This window comes from Castor canadensis, chromosome X (genome assembly GCF_047511655.1).
Source record: "Castor canadensis chromosome X, mCasCan1.hap1v2, whole genome shotgun sequence".
In the NCBI taxonomy this organism is placed as follows: Eukaryota; Metazoa; Chordata; class Mammalia; order Rodentia; family Castoridae; genus Castor; species Castor canadensis.
Window position 1 is genome coordinate 14,781,000 of NC_133405.1, and position 23,040 is coordinate 14,804,039.

Here is a 23,040-nt window from a genome sequence, read left to right on the forward strand (position 1 = left end):
TTGTCACTAACAGGATTTCTTTTGTAGACTAGAATACCCTCTAGATTTCAAGGTGGATTTTTTAGTTATTTGTGGAGGAGGGATCGTGGTGATTCAATTACCTGGGTGTCAAAAATTAACCAAATAAGTTACTAATATGATTATCATGGTTGTATTTATCTGGGACCTGACCACCTTTTTTCCCTTGGGTTGATTTATTTCTTAAAAAAAATCATCTAAGGATACAGTGAGGACTACCAGAATAGAAATTTATATAGTCAAACAAAGTTACCTCACACTTCATTTTCATTTTTCACTTTCCTCCTAGCCGTGTTCCTTATAACAGACATTTATATAGCAAAGTATCATGAAGGAGGCATGCAGTTGAGAAAACAGGAAATTAGTTCAAAATACGTATGCATAAATAAACACAATCAATGGCCAGAAAAAAAGGGACCATTATCTTTGAAAAGGCAGAAAAGCTTATTTTAAGTTTGGCCTACTTATTCTGCTAAAACCAAAGCTATATTCAAATATAACTCTTAATAGTTGGAGGTGGTTCTCAACTCTTTTTTTGTCTTCAAACATAGAGGGGTTGTAAGGGTTTAGCTACTATGCTGTCTGTCTACACTAAAAATTAGATTTTTAAAGTTAAATACACACATACACATGTGTGTGCACACACATATACACACTCCTCCCAAGGTAGGCTCTCTGTAAAAGTTATGTATGTGAAGAACCAGACAGAAAGATAGGCAAGCAGGCCCTGGAGCTCTTTATTTTACTTGCAGCATGTATACTCCTGGATTCTAGTCCTTTCTTTAATTTCCTCTGCCTGGTGCATTACTGAGATAGGTACCGAACCCAGTAACAGAAGAATAGTGCATGATTTACTGTACCAATTTAATAAAATATCAGGATTTGGAAATGCAGAAGAAATTGTATCTAGTTTGCTTCAAAAGTACTCATCATTTTTCAAATATAATTGATCGTGCTTAGCCTAATTTTTTCAAATCAAAGTTTTTACTGCTTTTTTCTTCAGCAGAGAGTAATATGAGTGTGGAATGTAGAAGTTCTTAATACACCAATCAGCTGTCAACATGATGGAATGGTCTATACGTCTGAGAAACATTGCTTTGTCCATTACTGTAGAGACTGCTGGTCAGTCTAGTAGAACTTAAACAGTTGTTGCTGGAACCATTCTGACAGCAAGTGTGGAAACAGCTTGTGACGCAAAGCCAGGAAATAGCTTTCTTGGAGTAAACTATCCAGGCCCTGATAAACTTAAGCTTACAATTCACCATCTTTTACTAGAAAACTATTACTCAGTCAATTATTTATATCTCTTGTATGGTACATTACTATATTATCACATTAATTTTATATAATGAATCACAAATACTGCATTCAGAGATCACACAAATCTATTGCTTTGTGATATAAAAGTCAGAGAAAAAATTGGACATAGAAAAGAATTCAGGCTATAGATAATTAGATACAGAAAAAATGATATTACAATTTGGAAAATTAATTCGTTCAATTCAAACTACTGATCTTTTGTTTGACTTCAAAAGGACATCGATAGAAGTAAGGATTAAAAATAGGAAGTTAAAATGCTAAAGGTTCAAATATATTTTCTCTTGAAAACTTATTTAGATTTTGACCTGCTGGTTCACAGGACTTTTGGTTTTCTGCAAGCTGGTATCCCTCAGTACAGGAACAAATCACCTTGTTATCAGCACCCCTTTTGCAAAACTGCTTGCATCTGCCGTTCTTAATGTTGCATGTTGCATCTGAAAGAAAGCAAGATTAACAGCAAAACCAGCATTTGGCATATATTTCTAAAAAGTACATGGAACTACTGACTCATGTATGGATCAGATATAAGCTGAGAGCATTAAAGGTGAGAAGCTTGGGAGCCTTGAGCTAAGAGTAGAAAGAAAGGTAAAATAAAATTCTCAATAAGCCATAAATATTTTGGGAACAATATTTTGAATTGATGTAAAACTAAATGATCAAATATTCTACTTTCACTAAACCATGGGCTGAAATAAAAAAAACTGTTTATTGAAGTGTAATACAAATGCAGAAACGCATATGCAACTTTTACATGAGTTTTTACAAAGTAAAGTCAACTGATTTATCACTGCACAGATCAATATATAAGACATTATCAAACCCCCAAAACACTCATAATGCTCCCTCCCAATCACTCTATCCTTCCTCCTATTCAAAGGTTACACTTATCTGGACTTCTTATCTTCTTACACTTATCTGGACATTTTCACTAGCTCATGAAATTCATATAAATAGAAAGTAATGATATGTACTCTTCTGTTACTTTTCTGTGTCTTCATTTAACATTCTGTCTGTGAGATTCATCTATGTAGTTTGGTATAGCAGTAGTCTGCTCACATTGCTGTGTATTTTTCCATTGTATTAATATTATAACTTTTATCATCCATTCTACTATTAATGAAAATGTATGTTGGTTCCATTTTTTTGTTCTGATGTACAATGTTGTAATGAACATTTTTTTTTTGGTGGGACTGGAGTTTGAACCCAGAGCTTCATGCTTGCAAAGAAGGTGCTCTATTCCTTGAACCACACTTTCACTCCTGGTTATTTTAGAGGCGGTGTCTTGTGAAATATTTACTTAGGCTGGTCTTGAACCAAGATCCTCCCAATCTCAGCCTCCCAAGTAGCATGAGCCATGGGCTCCCAGATCGAATAAATTCTTAGTTTTAATAGCTCAATTCATCAATCTCATCCTTTGTAGAGAGCACTTTTTGTATTCTGCTTAAGAGATTTTTGCTTATCCCAAGGTCATGGATATAAAACTTCATTGTTTTATAGTTCATATTTACATTTTTGGTCTTCTTGGATTTGATTATGGTACATAGTAGAAGAGAGGGAAAATACACATGCATTTTCCCATATGAATATATAATTGACCCATCACTACTTATTGCAAACATTGATCGCTCCCTACTCCACTGCAGTGGTACCTCTTTCATAAGTTAAGTCTCTACACATGCATGTGTAGGTCTTTGGAATTTCTAATTGTGTTACATTGATCTACTTATCTACTCTTGTGGCAATACCACACTATCTTAACTAATATTTCTATATAAGTTTTAACATTGGTAGTGTAAAGATTCTAATTTTATTATTCTTCAAAATTGTCTTGACTATCCTTAACCCTTTGCATTTTTATGTAGCTACATTTGAAACTTAGCTTGTCAATCCTAGCCTCCACATAAATGCCTTTTGTGGATTTTGATTGGTAATTCATTGGCTCCATTATGAGAAAATTGACATACTTACTATATTATATCCATTAGTCTATAAACATAGCCTATCTATTTATTTATTTACAAACAACTTTTTAAATTTTTCTCAGTAGTGTTTCATAAGTTTTTTGTAGAGTTCTTGCACATTTCTTTTTATTCCTAAGAATTTAATTTTGATTGTATTGAAACACTTATTTTCTTTTTCTTTTATTCATATGTGCATACAATGTTTGGGTCATTTCTCCTCCCTCTCCCTTCCCTCCAACCCCCTCCCTCTCCCCCCCAACCCCCCTCGCTACCACGCAGAAACTGTTTTGCCCTTATCTCTGATTTTGTTGAAGAGAGAGTATAAGCAATAATAGGAAGGACTAAGGATTTTTGCTAGTTAAGATAAGGATATCTATACAGGGAATTGACTTACATTGCTTTCCTGTACATGTGTGTTACCTTCTAAATTAATTCTTCTCAAACTAACCTTTTCTCTAGTTCCTGGTCCCCTTCTCCTATTGGCCTCTGTCACTTTAAAGTATCTGCTTAAGTTTTTCTGCATTGAGGGCAACAAATGCTATCTAGTTTTTTGGGTGTTTTACCTATCCTCATATCTCCCTTGTGTGCTCTCGCTTTATCGTGTGATCAGAGTCCAGTCCCAAGTTGTGTTTACCCTTGATCTAATGTATGCATATGAGGGAGAACATATGATTTTTGGTCTTTTGGGCCAGGCTAACCTCGCTCAAAATGATGTTCTCCAGTTCCATCCATTTACTTGCGAATGATAGGATTTCATTCTTCTTCATGGCTGCATAAAATTCCATTGTGTATAAATACCACATTTTCTTAATCCATTTGTCAGTAGTGGGGCATCTTGGCTGTTTCTATAACTTGGCTATTGTGAATAGTGCTGCAATAAACATGGGTGTGCAAGTACCTCTGGAGTAACTTGCGTCACATTCTTTTGGTACATCCCCAAGAGTGGTATTGCTGGATCATATGGTAGATCTATGTTTAGATTTTTAAGAAGCCTCCAGATTTTTTTCCAGAGTGGTTTTACTAGTTTGCATTCCCACCAGCAGTGTAAGAGGCTTCCTTTTTCCCCGCCGCATCCTCGCCAACACCTGTTGTTAGTGGTGTTGCTAATGATGGCTATTCTAACATGGGTGAGGTGGAATCTTAGTGTGGTTTTAATTTGCATTTCCTTTTTGGCTAGAGATGGTGAGCATTTGTTCATGTGTTTTTTAGCCATTTGACTTTCTTCTTTTGAGAAAGTTCTGTTTAGTTCATTTGCCCATTTCTTTTTTTTAAATTTATTTTTTAAATTTATTTATTTATTTACTTTTATTCTTTTATTCACATGTGCATACATTGTTTGGGTCATTTCTCCCCCCTGCCCCCCTCCCCCACCCTCTACCTCCTTCCCTCCTCAGTTCCAGGCAGGTCTTGTTCTGCCTTTATCACTAGTTTTGTTGAAGAAAAGAGACAAGCCTAATAAGGAAGACAAAGTGTTTTTGCTAGTTGAGTTGAGGATAGCTATACAGAAATATTCCTAGCATTGCTTTCGTGTACACGTGTTATGGCCCATGTTGATTCATCTCTAACTGATCTTTGTCCTGGTTACTGATCCCCTTCTCATGATAACCTCTGTTGCTTTAAGGTTTCTGTATTAGCTCCTGGTTCATTAATTTTGGGAGAATTTAGTTTTTTGAGTTCCCTGCATATTCTGGTTATCAGTCCTTTGTCTGATGTGTAGCTGGCAAATATTTTCTCCCACTCTGTGGGTGGTCTCTTCAGTTTAGAGACCATTTCCTTTGTTGAGTAGAAGCTTTTTAGTTTTATGAAGTCCCATTTATTTATGCTATCTCTTAGTTGCTGAGCTGCTGGGGTTCCACTGAGAAAGTCCTTGCCTATACCTATTAGTTCCAAAGTATTTCTTACTCTTTCCTGTACCAACTTTAGAGTTTGGGGTCTGATATTAAGATCCTTGATCCATTTTGAGTTAATATTGATATAGGGTGATATACATGGATCTAGTTTCAGTTTCTTGCAGATTGCTGATCAGTTTTCCCAACAGTTTTTGTTGAAGAGGCTGTCTTTTCTCCATCGTATATTTTTAGCGCCTTTGTCAAAGATAAGTTGGTTATAGTTGTGTGGCTTCATATCTGGGTCCTCTATTCTGTTCCACTGGTCTTCATGTCTGTTTTTGTGCCAGTACTATGCTGTTTTTATTGTTATTGCTTTGTAATATAATTTGGAGTCGGGTATTGTGATACTTCCAGTATTGTTCTTTTTACTGAGTCTTGCCTTGGCTATTCTTGGCCTCTTGTGTTTCCAAATAAATTTAACGGTAGATTTTTCAATCTCCTTGATGAATGTCATTGGGATTTTGATGGGAATTGCATTAAACATGTAGATTACTTTTGGGAGTATAGACATTTTTACTATGTTGATTCTACCAATCCATGAGCATGGGTGATCTCTCCACTTTCTATAGTCTTCCTTAATCTCTTTCTTCAGAAGTTTATAGTTTTCCTTGTAGAGGTCTTTCACATCCTTTGTTAAGTTTACACCTAGGTATTTGATTTATTTTGAGGCTATTGTAAATGGAATTGTTTTCATATATTCTTTCTCAGTTTGTTCATTATTAGTGTATAGAAATGCTAATGATTTTTCTATGTTGATTTTATATCCTGCTACCTTGCTATAGCTGTTAATGTTGTCTAGGAGCTTTTGAGTAGAGTTTTTTGGGTCTTTAAGGTATAGGATCATATTGTCTGCAAATAGGGATATTTTTAACAGTTTCTTTACCTATTTGTATTCCTTTATTCCTTCTTCTTGCCTAATTTCTCTGGCTAGGAATTCCAGTACTACGTTGAGTAAGAGTGGAGATAGTGGGCATCCTTGTCTCATTCCTGGTTTTAGAGGGAATGGTGAAACACTTATTTTCTAATCTTTGCTGGTATATAGACACACACTATTATTGTATGCTGGCTCTGTATCTAGCAGCCTTTCTTTTTTATAATTAAAATAGTTTTATTATTGCTGTACTGGAAGTACATTGTGACATTTACAAAAGTTCTTACAATATACCATAGTTGAATTCACCTCCTCTATCATTCTCCTTTACCTCTTCTCCCCCCATATAGCAGCCTTTCTATGTATATCTATTTATTCTTATTGTTTAGGTGCCTTGGTTTTCTATATCATTTTTCTGAAAGTTTCATTTTTAAAAAATTTATTTCTTTCGATGAGCAAGAAAGACAACAGCAGTTCCATAATTTCATGTAGATACTATCTCTCTGTACTGAACTATAGTCTCTCTTGCTTAGTTATTCTAGAAGTTGCTTGGCTTCCAAAGCTAGACAATTTAACAAGTTACCTCCAGAAGGAGAATCTGGAGAGCCCTAGAAATTGTAGTGCTAGGAAGTCCATAAGAGCTTAAAAGCAACTTGAACCTGGCTGAGGTGGATATGTATCAGACATAAGAAAATGAGATAGGGTCCTTTATGGGAGTCAAATGCTAGAGACATCATATGTTGACAATGCTAAGCATTTCAGTAGCCCACATTTTCTTTATTCTCCTATGCAGTCTCCCTTATTAATATAAAATATCTTTCTTTGTCTTGGTAAACCTTTTAATTTTGGATTCTTTTTTGTCTGATACGAAGATTGCTTTGCCACTTTCTTTTTGTTAGCATTTACCTGATAATTCATTTTACATACCTTTATTTTAGCCTCCTAGCATAATTTTAAGTATTTCTTTTGTCAACAGTATGCAATTAGATTTTTAACTCCAAACTGAAATTTGTCATTAAGATTAGCAAGTCCAATTTTCATTAATTTTGATTCTTGATGTCGTTGGATTATTGGTGCCATCTTATTTGGCATTTTTTAATTACTGTGTTCTCCCTTTGTTTCTCTTATGTAATCTCCATAACAGGAAGTAGCAAGGTTCAGGGTTTGATGACTGAGTCCTGCTGAGTTAAGAGAAACAGGCTCTGCCCTTGGTCCTACTTCTGTCTCTAGAGCAGCACAGGAAAAATATGAATGTAAAGACACCTTCCGTTTACCTGCATGCTCAACCACAGTACAACTTTCCAAAGAAATGCTCAGTTGTCAGTGCAGTTATTACATTGAAAGTTTAAAAATGAGTGACTGTATTAGATACCTCCTATGCACTGCCTTCATTCCTCTTGGCCCCACCTGTGTCTTTTTCTAGTACTGTGGTGATCAGATCTACATGAACTTCAACTGACCTCACACAAGTGCAGACTTGATTTGCCTTGACTCACATCTGTACTATGTGCCTTTCATCTCTTGTCTTGGAGTTTCCCTGTTAATGTTAGGGCATGAGATGTCATATGACTCTCTGGGTGCCCAAACATACCTAACTGGGAAATATAGGGGGTTAATGTGCTATAGACTAAACTTCTGAACTTCACCTGTTCTTGCCTCTCAGGTGGACTATCCTTATATCAGTTCATTTGACTTCTTACAGACAACCCCAGGAGATCAGGCAATCAGTTGCAGTAGTTTACCAACTCATTCTCCTTTACTCACCACCTCACTCTCTTGCCCCTTACTTTTGCCTCCTAGGATTCTCCACCTGAATAAATAGGCTTATGTTAACAGGCTCTTTGTTATGGGGGAATGCATTGCTATATACAGTTTGGGAGGCTATCATATATATATATATATATATATAATCACATTAAACCAATAGGTATAAAATAACATCATATATGTGATATATATGTGTATATACATATAAACCTGTGTATATGATATGTACATGTCATATATATGATGTGTATGTATAGGGGTTTGTGTTTATTTGAGGCAGTATCTTGCTATGTAGCCCAGGCTGTCCTGAAGCTCACTATGTAGCCTAGGTTAGCCTCACAAGTGATCCTTCTGCCTCTACCTCTTGAGTGCTGTGATTACAGGCATATATTATCATGCTTAGCATAATTTTAAGTGACAAATCTAAATTTTAAAATTCTGTTTCAGATATGCTACCATAGACTAATGTAATAATCAGTTCATAGTCCTTACTAATACTTCAGGAAGGGGAGGCAAATCAACTGCTATCAGGTGAACAAAAGAATCAGCCTGAGTTTTAATTATTGCTACTAATAATCCACTAAGTTTATGATTCAGAAAGATGGCACTTGGTCCTTTTTGATTTGCTTATTCTTTGGGACCTTTCTCCTCATGAATGGTGATAACATGTTTGGCTCTTTTCATGTTACTTGCTATCATATTGTTGCTACAAAGCAATACTAAAGTGTTCAGCCAAATCAAATACCACCTGTAGAAAGTGTACAGTCAATATGAGATTGTGATAAGTTAACACAGGCAGGTGGTGAAAGCAGCCTGGTTTTGCCCAGGTCATGTATGATGGGAATGAGTAAACTTGGTGTGATTTTCCCAATTCTGGTTCGGTGTCCTTGGCTAAGTAACCAAACCTCTTGATCATTGTCCTCATTTGTCATTGTCATTTATGGTCCAGCATGTTATTGCTGCTCTTGATCTCTGGCTTGGTTTGTGCATGTGAGAAATATTGCTGTCTCATCAGTAGTCTTTTACCTTTCCCCACCCCCAGGTAAAAAGCTTGGTATTCTAGAAATAGAATAATAGCACAATGAATTGCAGGGGAGAGGTCAGTAGAGCAGGACCTAAGAAACAGCCAGAATGTATCTCATTCATCAACTATTGAACACTTAGATGGCACACACTATGTTAGGCATGAGTTCTCCCAGGTCCTGAGATCTCAGAGTCTACAATATCTGAATTTCTTAAAGCATCCATTCTTCTCCCTGCATGCTAACACAAACACTATTCTTAATTCCTTTCATGCCTACTTAGAAAATTGAACATATTTTGTTTCCTTTACCCTGCCTACACTTTGCCTGATATGTCCACTGATTTGCCAACCAAATCTCGAACAAAAATTGCTCTCATTAGCAAATTTACCCCAAAATGTGTTGGTAATCTGGTAAATCCAACATTTTCCCTACCACAAAACTCCACAATAAATAAGACAGTATTATTTGTGATGTGCTGCAAAAAATGCAAAAAGAATATTTCTGTGTTTGTGTTATTTTTCTTTCTATCCTATCTTATCATGGGGATATGCTTCTGTGTATTCTTCAGAAGGGACAAGGACAACCAAATTCTTATAGGCCTGATCTAGCAGAAGGAGATTTGGATTTGACATGCAGCTGAGGACATACAGATATCTTTATTCTAGTCAAGGACTCAATATCCAATTAATTGTTACTATTCTAACTAGAAAGCATGCCCTGAATGTTTACATCTCTCTTAATCTTATGAAGATCCTGATGAACAGGGGAAAAAGAAAACTAAAGGTCTTAACAATGGAAATATCATTTCTTTTTCCAAGACAGTGTAAGGCATGAAACTTGGGGCCCAGTTACTGTATAAACTGTGCAATCTAGTGGCTTTTGAGATTAGCTCTTAGTTCAGCTTGAGGCAATAAGCTTAAATGGGAGTTTTTATATGCTCTGTTGTTGCTTTCCTCTAGTGCCTGAGATAAAGAGCATTCTGAGACAATTCCCATTTTGTTTCTGAACTAACTGGGCTGAAAAGATTTTTCTAACTCTTGATCAGATTGGTTGGGTGGGATCAATACACCCTAGAGGCCAAGTGTGATGATGGCTGTAGTACAGCTGTGGAACCTTGACCAAACAGAAATGTGGGAACCTGGAAATATTGAAAGGGTGCCTGTTGTAGGCTTAGCACTTTTTCTCTGTGGGTTATAATCTCACATATATAGTAAGTACCCTGTTATAGAAATTTTGTGCTTATATTTACATTCCCCAAGGCTATTCTCTTCTTCCTTTTTAAAACATCTGTATTTTAAAACTAGACAAGACATTTGTTTTCAATAGTTTACTACATTGTACCCTGCAGTTGTAACTGGAACCAACTGAATTATTCATTCCCAATAGTTACATTATTTAAGCTGGTAATAAGTAACTACTCCAAAGATTTCTGTATAATTCTACAACAGCAGAATCAAATTTACCTAGGTAAATCTGAATTTGAAATTATAAACTTTCAGATGAAAATAGCACTTCAGAGATAATGAACCAACGAACACACTCACAGGAAGGGTAATCCAGGCATTGGTTTGTCCCCACACTGAGAAACCTAATATATTAGAAGTCCAACCCAGGTATATTAGTTTACCTACCTGAATTCACTCTTTTCTTCTCTTTAAATGCTTTTTGCCCTGTCAACTTTTCCTTTTCTTCTAAAATCTTTTAGATCTCAAAGGAAGATGATCAATGAATTTCCTCTCAGTACTGAAAGGATTTCTGAACATGAAGGTGACTTTTTTCCCTTTCTCAGTAGAAGAAGTGCAGCTGCTACATTTCTTCTCATTTCATGCCCTTTCATCTGTCGGATGGATGGCTATAATGCCTTAACAGTGTTCTGATAATTTTCTATTCTTTATACTTAGTAATGTAGCCTAGGGTGTTAAATACTTTTCCTAGGATTACATCTCTATTATTCTAGAGTTTCAGAGTAGATAGACCCTTCTTAGCACTGTGGAATTTTCACATTCACAATATCAGTCATATTGCATCCAGAGGAAATAATCAAGCAGGTAAGGACTTTGGAGTCTACTGCTCCAATTACTAAAAACTCAAAAAATATTCTAGCTTATGAGAACAAAAGTTGTTATGTTATTGACTTCCATTGTCTAGGGTGATAGCAATTTAGTCACCAGTTCAAACAATTTTATGGGTTCAGTTTTTTTTTGAGTTTTGAGTATAGTCATTGTAAGCTTTGGTTTTGGTCAAAATAAGCTCAACCATTTTTACCTCCAATTTTGAACTGTTGGAGCTAAAGTTTACTCATGTGCATAGAATGGGGATAATAGTGGCATTGAACACATAAGGCTTTATTAAGGCCTAATAAGTAAAGTGAATGGAACAACATGACCACTTAACATTAGCTACTAAGTGTTATTATTGCTCTTAATATCATTTCTTGAATTCATACCCTAAAAACTGTGAGTACAGATGAAGTGGATATTTATAAGCTCATAATACATACATATTACATTCTCTGGTTTCATCTGGTTTCTAAAGGAAACTTTGAACTATGAATAAAAGTAGTTACTTACCTAATTCACAGTTCTTTCCTTCAAATCCAAGTCGACACCAACATTCATAGGAATTAATATCATCCTTACAACTGCCACCATTTAAACATGGATTGGACTCACACTGATCTCCATCTTTAAGACAGGTTAAGAAATTGAATTATCACATGAATTGCTTAAAATGTTCAGTCCTCCTTTGCATAGACTTATGAGGCTGGGAGTCTGATTTTAAGGTCAGAGCAGAACTACTGACTTGGAATTCAGCTGCTGATAGATAAGTGATGCTCCTGTTTTCCTGAGTTTCTAACAGTTACCCCAGCAAAGGTTTTCAAGCTAACACTGCCCTAGGAAACTGCCCTGAGGAAGGCATGTGTATAGTTAATGCAATCCAAGGAAGAGGGAGAAGAATATCTTTGTATGGAAATGTACTGTATCAGCAGAGTGAGAAGGATTTTCAATTCTTCCTTATGGAATGATAGCAGAAATCAAATCAAAATCACTTCAACAAATATCATCTGTATGTCACACAAAGGCCTGCTTTTGTGCAGGTCTTGTGGAGAGAGACAATAAATGATGCTCCAACTCAAGGAAGGGTGGCTAAGCATGGAGAAAATGCACCTACTTCCTTGTACTGTCTTTTATAACATCTAAGTATGATATGAAGTAAGGGTTCAAGACAGTAGGAAAGATGCCAGAAGCATCTGTTATGGCTTAAAGAGAGTTTACTGTCTACAAATTAGGTTCCAAGTGAGAAACAACATTCAATATATATCACAAGGAATTTAAGAACATCCTACAATATGCTGTATAGATTGACTGTTTCCATTCTACCTTTTCTGAAGTTTCTACATTTACAGAGTTTCTCTTTGAAGACACTGATAGTAAGAAAACAAGAGGAAGAAATAGGCAAGAGGGGAAGGGTCATGATGAGAACGGAACCTTTAAATTTGATTTCTTAGTTTTCTTCCCAATTCCTACTTCTAAGGAAGTTTGAGGAGAAGAGGATCCATACAACCAGAAGGGAGAGTGGTATGCACTTTGAGCGAAGAAAAATAACCCTGAAGAAAAAAATCTGAGCTTTATCAGCAAGACTCAATATATAGGGAAGAAAAGAGTAAGAGAGATAAAGATGACAATAAGAATCAAAGAAAGAGAAAGGGGGACATAGAAATTTCTAATTATTAGTCATACTTTATATAGCAAAATTCCCTGACATCTAGTGTATAGATGTCTGCCCCTTCTCCTTCCTTTCTGACAGAAGGCTGTGTCCAGGTTCCACTGTCAAAGAAACTAATAATATCCCTTTATCAGAAATAGTCTCTCTCTGGAAAATCAGCTTGCTGTAACAATTAGACCTTGTCCCCTCTGCCCCTTGATCCAATGTGCTTTTGCACAGATATTTCGATTTGTTCCAATTCTATGACAACAAAACACGTTATCTCTGGTTTATTATTATTGATGTTCAAAACTGGTCTAAAAATGAGCTACATTTGCACTTTATATTATACACTAACAAATCTGAATTATTTAGGATGTTTCACTGAAAGGGTCTGGGCTTGCAGCCAGATACACAGGAACTCATTTGCTGAGACATATCTTTAAAATGAGTGTCATTTTATCCCACATTTAGTCCTTCTTTGGGTTTGTGTCTCTGTGTACTGTGTACCAAGACAAAGCCATAGCTAGGCAGGAATTAAAGACAACAAGAGACAAGACCTTGCCCAGTGAGAGATTCCTGTTTAAAACTATTGGTTCCTTTTAAGGAATAACAGCATTTAGATTTGAAGGCCATGAGGTCTGATAGTGAAAGCATGCTTGGGAAGCAGAGAATGTGGATCTCTTCTGAGCTATGTGACTGCCCAGCTGAGTGACTTTGGCAAATCCCTTAACCTTCTTAAGCCTCAGTTTCCTTTTCTGCAAAATGGAACTCATAATGCTTTGTTTACAAGGATGGTGTGAGGGTTAAATGTGAAAACAGCTTCTTAAACTTCATTCTGTACAGTGTCTGACAGATGCTAGTTAATTTGGCTGAGTGATGATTCTTCTTTAACCAGGCTCTTTGCATGGTGAACTAATGGTAAGGAATAGGACAAGGTCAAGGAGCTTGGGTCTCTGCTGTATGTGAGATGTAACATAAACAACTTTTGTGATCCTTAGGAATCTCAGCTTCAAGTGAAAAGAGGTGTGGAGCTGGTTTCTTTTACAAAGAAGCAGGGACAGAAGCACACCCTGATGCTCCCTAGGTATCTATCCAAGATATGTACATATTGCACCTGTGTGACCTAGAAGTCAGGGCCCAACTTCAAAATATGCTCTTGGAGCTCAGATGTGTGTGTGTGTGTGTGTGTGTGTGTGTGTGTGTGTGTGTTTGTGTGTGGTGGGGGGTGAGGTAAGCAATGAAGGTGTCGTGGAATACTGGTTTTGGAAACGTCGACATTGATCCATTTTTTTAAAAAAAAAGTCATGAGATTCAAAGTAGGTTTTCTCTGTTTGTTTGCTTGCTTTTTGAGGCAGAGTCTTGCTTTATAGCCCAGGCTGGCCTGGAATTCACTATCCTCCTCTTAACCCTCCTGCCCCTGCTTCTTGAGTGGTGGGATTACAGGTGTGAACCACCATGCCAGGCATGAGATTCAGTTTTAAATTCAGTAGGAATAGAGAATAAAAAGGCCTGTTGGGATGAACTTTAGAGTTGGGATGAACTCAGCAGAAGTGAGCATGGTAGCATTCATTCCTAAGAACAAGGAAAGGTGGATAAAGCAATATAATACAGTGAACCTCTTTTTATCTCATGATCTAAAAACAAAAGTAGAGAAATTGTGAGTTATGAGGGTATGAGAATGTCCAGTAGTGACTCCAGAACAAGAACTGTGGAAAATATAATTGGACCTCAAGTTGATGGAACTCAGTGGATGTGGTGTCCAGGTTAATTTGTTTCTCTCTGAGCAGAAGGTCTGAGGTTAGTCAACCCATGAAACTTCCCTTCCCTCAAAAATCCTACTGCTGGATTTTAAGCTAGTTTTAAAATTGGTTATCATAGACAAAGCAACCAAAATTTCAAAGTATATGTAAACTTGGTTGTCATTAAAATATGAGTTTTCCTCTTTTTGGCCAATTCATTGGACAAATATTTACTGAGTACCTCTGTTACAGAGGAATTCATCAATAAATGAAACAATGGATTCTGTGCCAAAATGAAGCTTGCATTCTAAGAAGGTGGAAAAAAATCAGTGCTAAATAGTATAAGTAAGAAAATGCTATGATGCATTAGATGGTGCAAAGTACTAAAGTTGAGTATCTCCAGCCTGAAAATCAAAAATTCAAATTGTTTCAAAATGCAAAACTTTTTGAATACCAATGTGTTTACCACAAGTGGAAAATTCCATACCTCAAACTCTGTTTCACTCACAAAATTATTAGTTATTGTATAAAATAACTATGTGTATTAGGTATGTATGAAGCATAAATGAATTTCATGGTTACACTGGGTCCATTCTCCAAGATATCTCATTATGTATATGCAAATACTCTGGAAAAATTTTTAAAAAATCACTTCTAGTCCCAAGCATGTCAGATAAAGGATACTCAACCCATAGTACAAAAACTAGAGCAAGATATAGGTGTCTAGAGTAATGGGGCTACTTGGGGAGGATATGTTGAAGTATTAATAGATGATCAAGGCAGTCCTCATTGAGATGGTGATATTTATGCAAAGACCTAGGAGGTGAGGGAGTAAGCCTAGGGGAAGTTGGGAAGAGGAAGTTGAAAGGGGAAGAGAGGGTAAAGGCAATCATGGAGCCATGTAGGCTATCATAACGAAGAGGACTTAAAGTAATAAACATTTGTCAACTAGCATTCTCTGACATTACTGAGAATTGAAAACTGTCATTCAGTTCTAAAATGAAATAATAACAATTTGGGTTTCTTCCATCCAGTTTTCTGGGGTGGAATGATGCTCTTTGTGAAGCTGTAGGGAGGGGTTCATTTTGCTTCTAGTTGGTACCTTCCACACTGACATAAACCTGTATTGCATTACTATTTGATATTGGGTCGAAGAGCTGGACTGACTTTACTGAAACCTTTTGAAAGAATGGAATATATTATCTATTGATGCAGAAGAAAAAAGTAGACAATTCTCAAATGTTTCATTCTCTATGTAGAGGATAAAATGAATTGCTTACCAACGTACTGCTTCCAAAATTCAGTCTAGAAAGACAAAAAAAAGAGTATTTAAGGTGTTTTGATGTCGGCTCCTTCTTTTATATAATATTTATAATGCAAATAAATGTATGGATGTTTCAAAATTTAAAAGACAAGTTTCTTTTTTGAATTAAGGCTTCTCTATCCATTGTTATCTGGACATACTTACAGTTTTTTCAGTGTTTTCAAAAACTTCTCGTGCTTCTTCAAAACTACACTTTTCTTCTATACATTCTCTTTCAAGGTTTCCTCGAACAAACTCTTCCAGTTTCCCGGAATTATATCTCTTTGGCCTGCTCAGAATTTTCATGGCATTTTCACGATCAAGAAAAACTGAAATTTAAAAGAACTATTCTTTAGTTTTAATAAAAGAAATCATCATGAAAATTAAATACATCTCTTAAGAAAAGCTTTGTTTTAATCCAAGCAATCTCAAAGCCAATTGCTCTTTGGGGACATGGAGCCAAAATCTGTAATGTTCCCCCCATACAGTATACAAATGGAGATTTAGGAATTAAAATTCAATTTTACTTTTAGTCAGGAGAGCTCCAATAATAAATGGTCAGATTTTCAATCATATTTGAATTTACTTTGGATGCAAAAGAAAGTTCTCAAATAAGCAGTTAACTTCACACTTTGTCATCACTTGAAAATAGCTCATTGCAGATCCTTGCAAGGTGATCCATCACCCTGGCTGAGCTGTTAGTGGGATGCATTACCCAATGACTCTGCAACAAATGTCTCTTGGAGAACAGAAGCCTACTTGCAGTCCAGCTGCAAATGTGACTCCAGTGTCTTTCACTAGATGTTAAAGAAAGAGCATCGCATTAATTTTTTTATCTTCAGACCCATGCCATCTTTAATTCATACATATTATAGGAATTTCAGTGATAGAAGTATTTCTCTGAAATTCAGGAAGTGGTATATTTTAGTTATAACTGTTAGTCTGTAGGGACATGTCTGAACGTTGGAGGATTGAGGCCTCTGTCCAAATTCTCTCCTTCCTTCTCTCCCTCCCCTGTGTCTTTGTGTCTATGTCTGACTCAGTCTGTCTATATGTCTCTGTCTCTCTCTCTCTCTTTATATATATATATGTGTGTGTGTGTGTGTGTGTGTGTGTGTGTGCGTGCGCACATGCAGGCACATGTGTTTATGTATTTGCATATGTATTTGTGTGTATATAATTAATAATAGGAACTCAAGAAGTTGCCTGGGGTTGTTCCTTCTTCAAGAGACCACCAACATAACTGGTCTCAACAGGACCAAGTGCTTATAAGTTGAATTTTCCAGGGCATTTGGGACTACTTTCTCATTAACTCAAAAAGAAAAAAAAAAGAAGAAAGAAATGAAATTAATATCATTGCAGCTGTTTGCTTTATGGAACCTTTTAGTGCCTTGACATCCTTGTTCTGTAAGTCCTCTTTGGGCTCACTTTTTTTTCTGAATTTACCCTCAGTATTTTTTCTCTTCCACTCTTCACTTGCCAACTTTCTTAATTTCTTTCATCTCCTGTCAATGCTACACCTGGCCTGTAATCTCAAGCTCTAGAACGGGGTAACCATCTGCCTCTAGCTTCTCTTCTGAGGCAGCTGACCACCTGGGCAGGGGTGCGTTACCAAGTTGCCCATGGGTACCATCACGTATTGATATTTTTCAGCTACACCAGGCCTGCACCTTTGCTCAGAAGCTCATTTACTTGGCTCTGGGCCCTCCTAAATGGATGCATCTATATCTGCATCTATTTACAGCATGTGCAAGTGAAAAAAAAAAGAAACAAGGTTTAGAATCAGATCAGACATACCTGGATTTGAATTACCTACATAACTACTATTGAACTGGGACAAGTCACATAATCTCTGAACCTTAAATTTCTCATACGTAAAGTGGACATGATAGTGGTGTAATATGTATGTACCTCACCATGTTGTTGACAGTCATTTGCTCAAGGTCACATACTAAAGCTTCAGAGCCAGGAGTTAGAGTCTGATAGTTGCATTACAGAGCCTGTGCTCTTAGGCACTGTACTGTGTCCTCATAATCACATCAAACTCAAAACCCCCAAGACACAATTGATATACTTCTCCTAAACCTTCCATATTCACATTTATTAAGTAATATCATTTGAATCCCCTCTTCCCTGTATAGCTACTGTCCAGGTTCTGGCTTCAGTGTTTCCTTTGGATGATTGCAATAGCCTTAAGATTATTCTCTCTTACTTTCTCCTTCCCCATAGCAGTTTAAGTGTTACCAGACAGAGTAACTCAGCCATCAGTGGACTTCTTATGTTTACACCTCTGATACATTCGCATTGCATTCCATTGTCCAATCTCCTTAGTTTAGGACCTTTATGATCTGCTGACCTGGCCCTGCTTAGTTCTCCTCCCTCACTTGTGATGGTCAATATTCAAACCAGATGGAGCTCCTGAAAAGCCTCACATTGTTGTGGATGTGGATCTTGGCACTAAAGGGATCCTTTCTACATAGAATATCTTTGATCAGACATTTGAGGACAGTGAACTTCTACTCATCTCTTAAGACCCAGCATCAAATATTGTCTCTCTGTTAGGTGTTTCCTCAATTTTCTGTGTTACCTTCTCTGTGCTCCCCTGGCACACAGTACATATTTTATCACATTATATTGAAACCTCTCATCTAACCTCATGGTGCTTTAGGTCAAAGAGGGAGCCTGGCTTATCCCCATGTCCTTAGTGCCTTGCCACAGCACCTAGCACCATTGTAATAACTTAGTAATGTCTGAATGAATGAATGAGAGTTTTGATCCATGCACTTTATAAAACTGAATTGGTGCCACAAAAAATTGTGATTTAAAAATTTAAGCTGATGCAGTAATGCCTCAGAGCTGCAGCCATGACCATGCAGCATCTGATTTTAGAAGCCAGTGAGAGAGTACTGGTCAATACTGTCTGTCCTAAGGGACATTCCCCTGGCCCTCTTCTCCAGGGCCTATTATCTCTGACCACAATGGCTCCAGAATCCTATAGCTTTTTTCTTCAGTATTGTCTGGGGATCACATATTTAACTTCCCTTCAGAATTATCATGAGTCATTATGGCCCCAGTTCTGAACTCTTGGTTCCTGTTTCTTTCTATACTTTCTCTGAGTTGAGGTCTTCATGAGGACAGTAACTCTCTTACACCCTCCATCATCTTACCACTTATTTCAAAGAAAAGGTTTGGATCTTTTGTCCTCCCGTATGTCACACTGATGACATATTTCTAATGACCTGGCTTTATGGTCTGCTTTGGGAGTTTTCCAACATACTTTCTTAATCTCTTAACTCTGTCCATTTTCTAGTTCAATTTAACCTTTGCAGTCTCGCATCATTATTTCAACATTTCAGTCTGATTCTGTAGCTTACATCATGTCTGGAGTGGGAGCCATAGAACCAGTCTGTTTTCTGGGGATGCTTAGGGTTTGACACCGCTGATCCTGGCACTCTCAGATACTAGACTTGATTCCAGTAGGTTGACAAGTAAGTGTGATAAATGCTTCCTGTGAGAACACGCTGTTTGTCTAAATGGAATAAGACTTTCCTTTGTCCTTTCCTCTGAGGAGTATATAAAGTCAATGTGGTTGCAAAAAAAAAATCCAAAGTGATATATGCTGCATTAACTAAGTTTTTATTCATTATATCAATTTGTGGACTTACTTTTGTCCCCTAGGATGCTAAACTGGGAATTGAGTTTCCTAAAATATCAACTCTGAGACATGTGGAATTACAGACAAAATGATTTACTTCAATCCATGGAAAAGTTTCATGATAAATAACAAGTTACTAATATAAGGTAAATCTTACTGCTTTAACTAAAAATTTTAATCAAAGGCATCTAATTTTAAAAAGTAGAGACATTCCTCATTCTACAGCTCTAAAATTTTGAAACATGTCATGGATCTTCAAATAAGACTTTTTGTGTAAATCAGAGCATTGCTTGTGGTTTTGATGTTTCTCCTTTTGATTTCAAAGTGATGAGTCTAAAAAATCAAAAATAATTATTTGTTTTGCATATTCAGCAGTTTCTTTGTTAAGAGATTTTCCCACTTTTAACTTTTTTAAAACCAAGCAGACAAATGTTTTCGGAGAGGCATTACTTTGTCAAATCGTAAGCTCAACAGTGTCCATTAAATAAAGACATAATCATTGTAAATCTAGTTAGTTCGGGCTACCAGAGAGCCAGAGCTTACCAACCCACATGCAGGCTACTAGAATCTTAAATATTTCTGTCAACACATATAATCATTATTTAGGAAAGAAGACAGTTCCAGACATCTCTATATCTGAAAGACAAGCACACTCAATGTACTTTTGGAAAGGAAACAAACCTGTACATTCAGCACTGAGGAGATATCCGAAAAGGCAGATGGTAATGAGACCCGGTGATTCTGCCATGATCGTGTTCAGGCGCTGCATGACCTTTGCTAGTAGATTGTGCAAGTGGTAAGGCTGGTCAGTTGTTCCAAAGTACAAGCTGAGCTGTATTTGCTTCTGGGAAATAATGTCCATCTCCCTCAGTGGGTCTTTGGACTATTTCCAATGGCCTCTTGGGTCAGGAGAAGAGAATGAGCAGTGGTCATCATCAAAGGTCACCTCTGATTTCATGGGCTTCTGCCAGTGTGGCTGACTTGAGGCTGAAGCAGAAAGTGATACATCTTCAGAATGCGGGTAAGTGTGGTGGCTACATTTACTGTGGTGGCAAAATTCACTGGTGGGATCCATTTTATCTTTGTCAGGGAGCAATAATATCATGTAGTTTAAAGGTAAAGAGATGAAAAAAAATCATTTGTCACTTACCTTAAAACACCTTAAAATATGCTCAGATTTCCTGAGTCACCTGATGGATTCTTTATGCTCTTCCTCATAATCAGGACTTTATAACCTTTATTCTGCCATGTATCCATGTAGTGATACATACGAACCCTGTCTCTGAGCACATGTAGGTATGTCTATGTGTATGTAAGTCTACACATGTATATATAGATATATGCACATATACATATATATACACATATATCCATATACATACATAGTTATTCAAATATACATACACATATATACAAATACGTTTTTGAATATTATATAATAGTATATATTAATATATGGTGTTATTCTACAACATATATAGTATTAAAAACTCATATAAAAGTATACTATAATTTACCTGCCATTCTTGATGTTTTGATACTTACTTCTACATATGTTATAAATCCTACATTACATTGTTATTACTTTTACTTTAAGCAGTCAATAATATTTCAAAGACATTTAAAAATAAGGAAACATCTGTTATATTTAGACACATGTTTACCATTCAGATCCTCTTCATGTCGTTGTGGAGAATCCAAATTTCAATCTGTTATACTATTTTCATCACTCTGAAGAATTTCCATTAACAATTTTAATAGTGTAGGTTTCATAATTCATGTTTGTTTGAAAATGTCTCTATTTTGTTTTTATTTTTAAAAAGTAATTTAACTGGTTGTAGAATTCTAGATTGAGTATTTTTCTTTATTTCAGCACATAAAAGATGTCATTCCATTGACTTCTGGCATGTTTTATTTCTGATTAGAAAGCAGTATTTTTGTCATTGCTTTTCAGAAACTTGGGTACAATAAGACAAGGCTTTCTTAGGGGTTCATTTAGATGCTTAGATCTGTGCTTTGAAATTTTAAATAAAATGTGGAAAAATTTTGGACCTTATTTTTGAATTTTTGTTTAGAAATAACTATAAAGCCACAGGAAATTGCAAAATCAATACAGAGAGATCCTTTGCACCAACCTTTTACTCCCAGGGCTCACATCTAACATAAATATAGCACAGTTTCAAAATCAGGTAATGGGCATTGGGATGATGTATGCATATAACTCTTAGTCATTTCGTTACATGTCTAGATTTATGTAACCACCTCTGCAGTAAGTATACAGTATAATCCTATGACCACAGATACCTCCTCTATACTACACTTTATAATCACACTCGCCTCCTTCCTCCAATCATCCCTAACCCTTGGTGCCACTGATCTGCTTTGTCTCTATAATGAGAATGCTATATGAAAGGAGTCATGCAGTAGATGACCTTTTGAGGTTGGCTGTTTTCATTCACACACCACAATTCCCCTGAGATCCATGTATGTTGTTGCATGTTTCAGTAATGAATTCCTTTTTGTTGCCTACTAGTATTCCATAATAAGGATGTAGTGTTTAGTTCACCTCCTGACAGTTTGATTGTTTCCAGTTTTTTGCAGTACCATACTATAAGCATTCATGTACAAGTTTCTGTATAGATGTAACTTTTTAATTTCTCTGGGATAAATGTTCAGGAATGCAATTTACTGCTTGTCTGGAACTCATATGTTTAGTTTTTCAACAAACTGCCAAAGTGTTTGCCCAAGTGGCTGTATACCTTACATTTCTACCAGGAGTGTTTGACTGATGCAGTTTCTCTGCATTCTTGCAACCATTTGATGTTATCACTACTTTTTGTTTTTGCCACTCTGATAGGTGTGTTTTTCTAATGGGTAGTGATTTGAACACTGTATCATCTCCTTGTTTGCCATCTCGGCATCCTCTTTGGTGAAGTGTCTGTTCATGTTTTGCCTATTTTCCAATTAGATTGTTTGATTTTTTTTACTGTTGGATTTTTAAGGTCCAATGACATCTCTGCTAGATGTGCAGTTTTGTAGGTTGTGTTTTCATCCTCTTGATGAGTTCTTTCACAGAGCAGAACTTACTAGTTTTAATGTAATCCATTTTATCATTTTTTCTTTTAAAGATCATATTTAAAAGCCTCTCAGTTAACTAGATTCTGATGATTTTTTCCTTGTTTTTTTCTCAAAATGTTTCATGGTTTACAGTTTTAGGTTTTTGCCCGTGCTCTATTTTGAATTAACTTTTGGGTAAGGTATGTGGTTTAGGTCGGACTTCATTTTTGTGTGTGTGTGTGTGTGTGTATGAATATCTAATTCCTATAGCACCAATTGTTAGAAAGACTATTTTACCTTGATGCAATTTTTCCCAAACCATTTGATTATCTTGTTTTGAGTTTATTTTTAGTTCCTCTGCTCTTTTTCACTGATGTATGTGTTTATCCCTCTGCCAATACCACGCTGTCATGATTACCAATGTTATATGGTAAGCCTTTATATTAGGTAGAGTGATTCCTCCGACTTTATTGTTCTTTGGAAAGATTGCTCTTATTCTAAGGACCTATACCTTTTCATATACATTTTACAGTGATCTCGTTTGTATATAAAAAAGTCTTGCTAGGATTTTAATAGGAATTATATAAAACTTGTATGTCAATTTAAGGGAATTAACGTCTTCAATGTGTTGAGTTTTCCAATCCTTGAACATGATATGCATATTTCTCCATTAGTTTAAGGTGTTGATTTCTTTCAACAGCATTTCATAATTTTCAGTGCTTAGATC

The 23,040-nt window shown here is 36.2% G+C and overlaps 1 protein-coding gene across 1 annotated transcript in view; it reads right to left on the reverse strand.

Annotated features, from left to right (window-relative positions):
- The window catches only part of F9 (coagulation factor IX), a 30,753-nt gene extending 10,659 nt beyond the window's left edge, over positions 1-20,094 (reverse strand). Inside the window, exons 1-5 of the mRNA XM_074064250.1 lie at positions 19,938-20,094; positions 15,767-15,930; positions 15,579-15,603; positions 11,422-11,535; positions 1,644-1,772 (exon numbers count right to left, since the gene is read on the reverse strand). Coding sequence (XP_073920351.1) covers positions 1,644-1,772; positions 11,422-11,535; positions 15,579-15,603; positions 15,767-15,930; positions 19,938-20,025 — 520 coding nt within the window. The 5' untranslated portion in view covers positions 20,026-20,094. The remainder of the gene's footprint in view (positions 1-1,643; positions 1,773-11,421; positions 11,536-15,578; positions 15,604-15,766; positions 15,931-19,937) is intronic.
- Between the last annotated feature and the right edge of the window lie 2,946 nt (positions 20,095-23,040).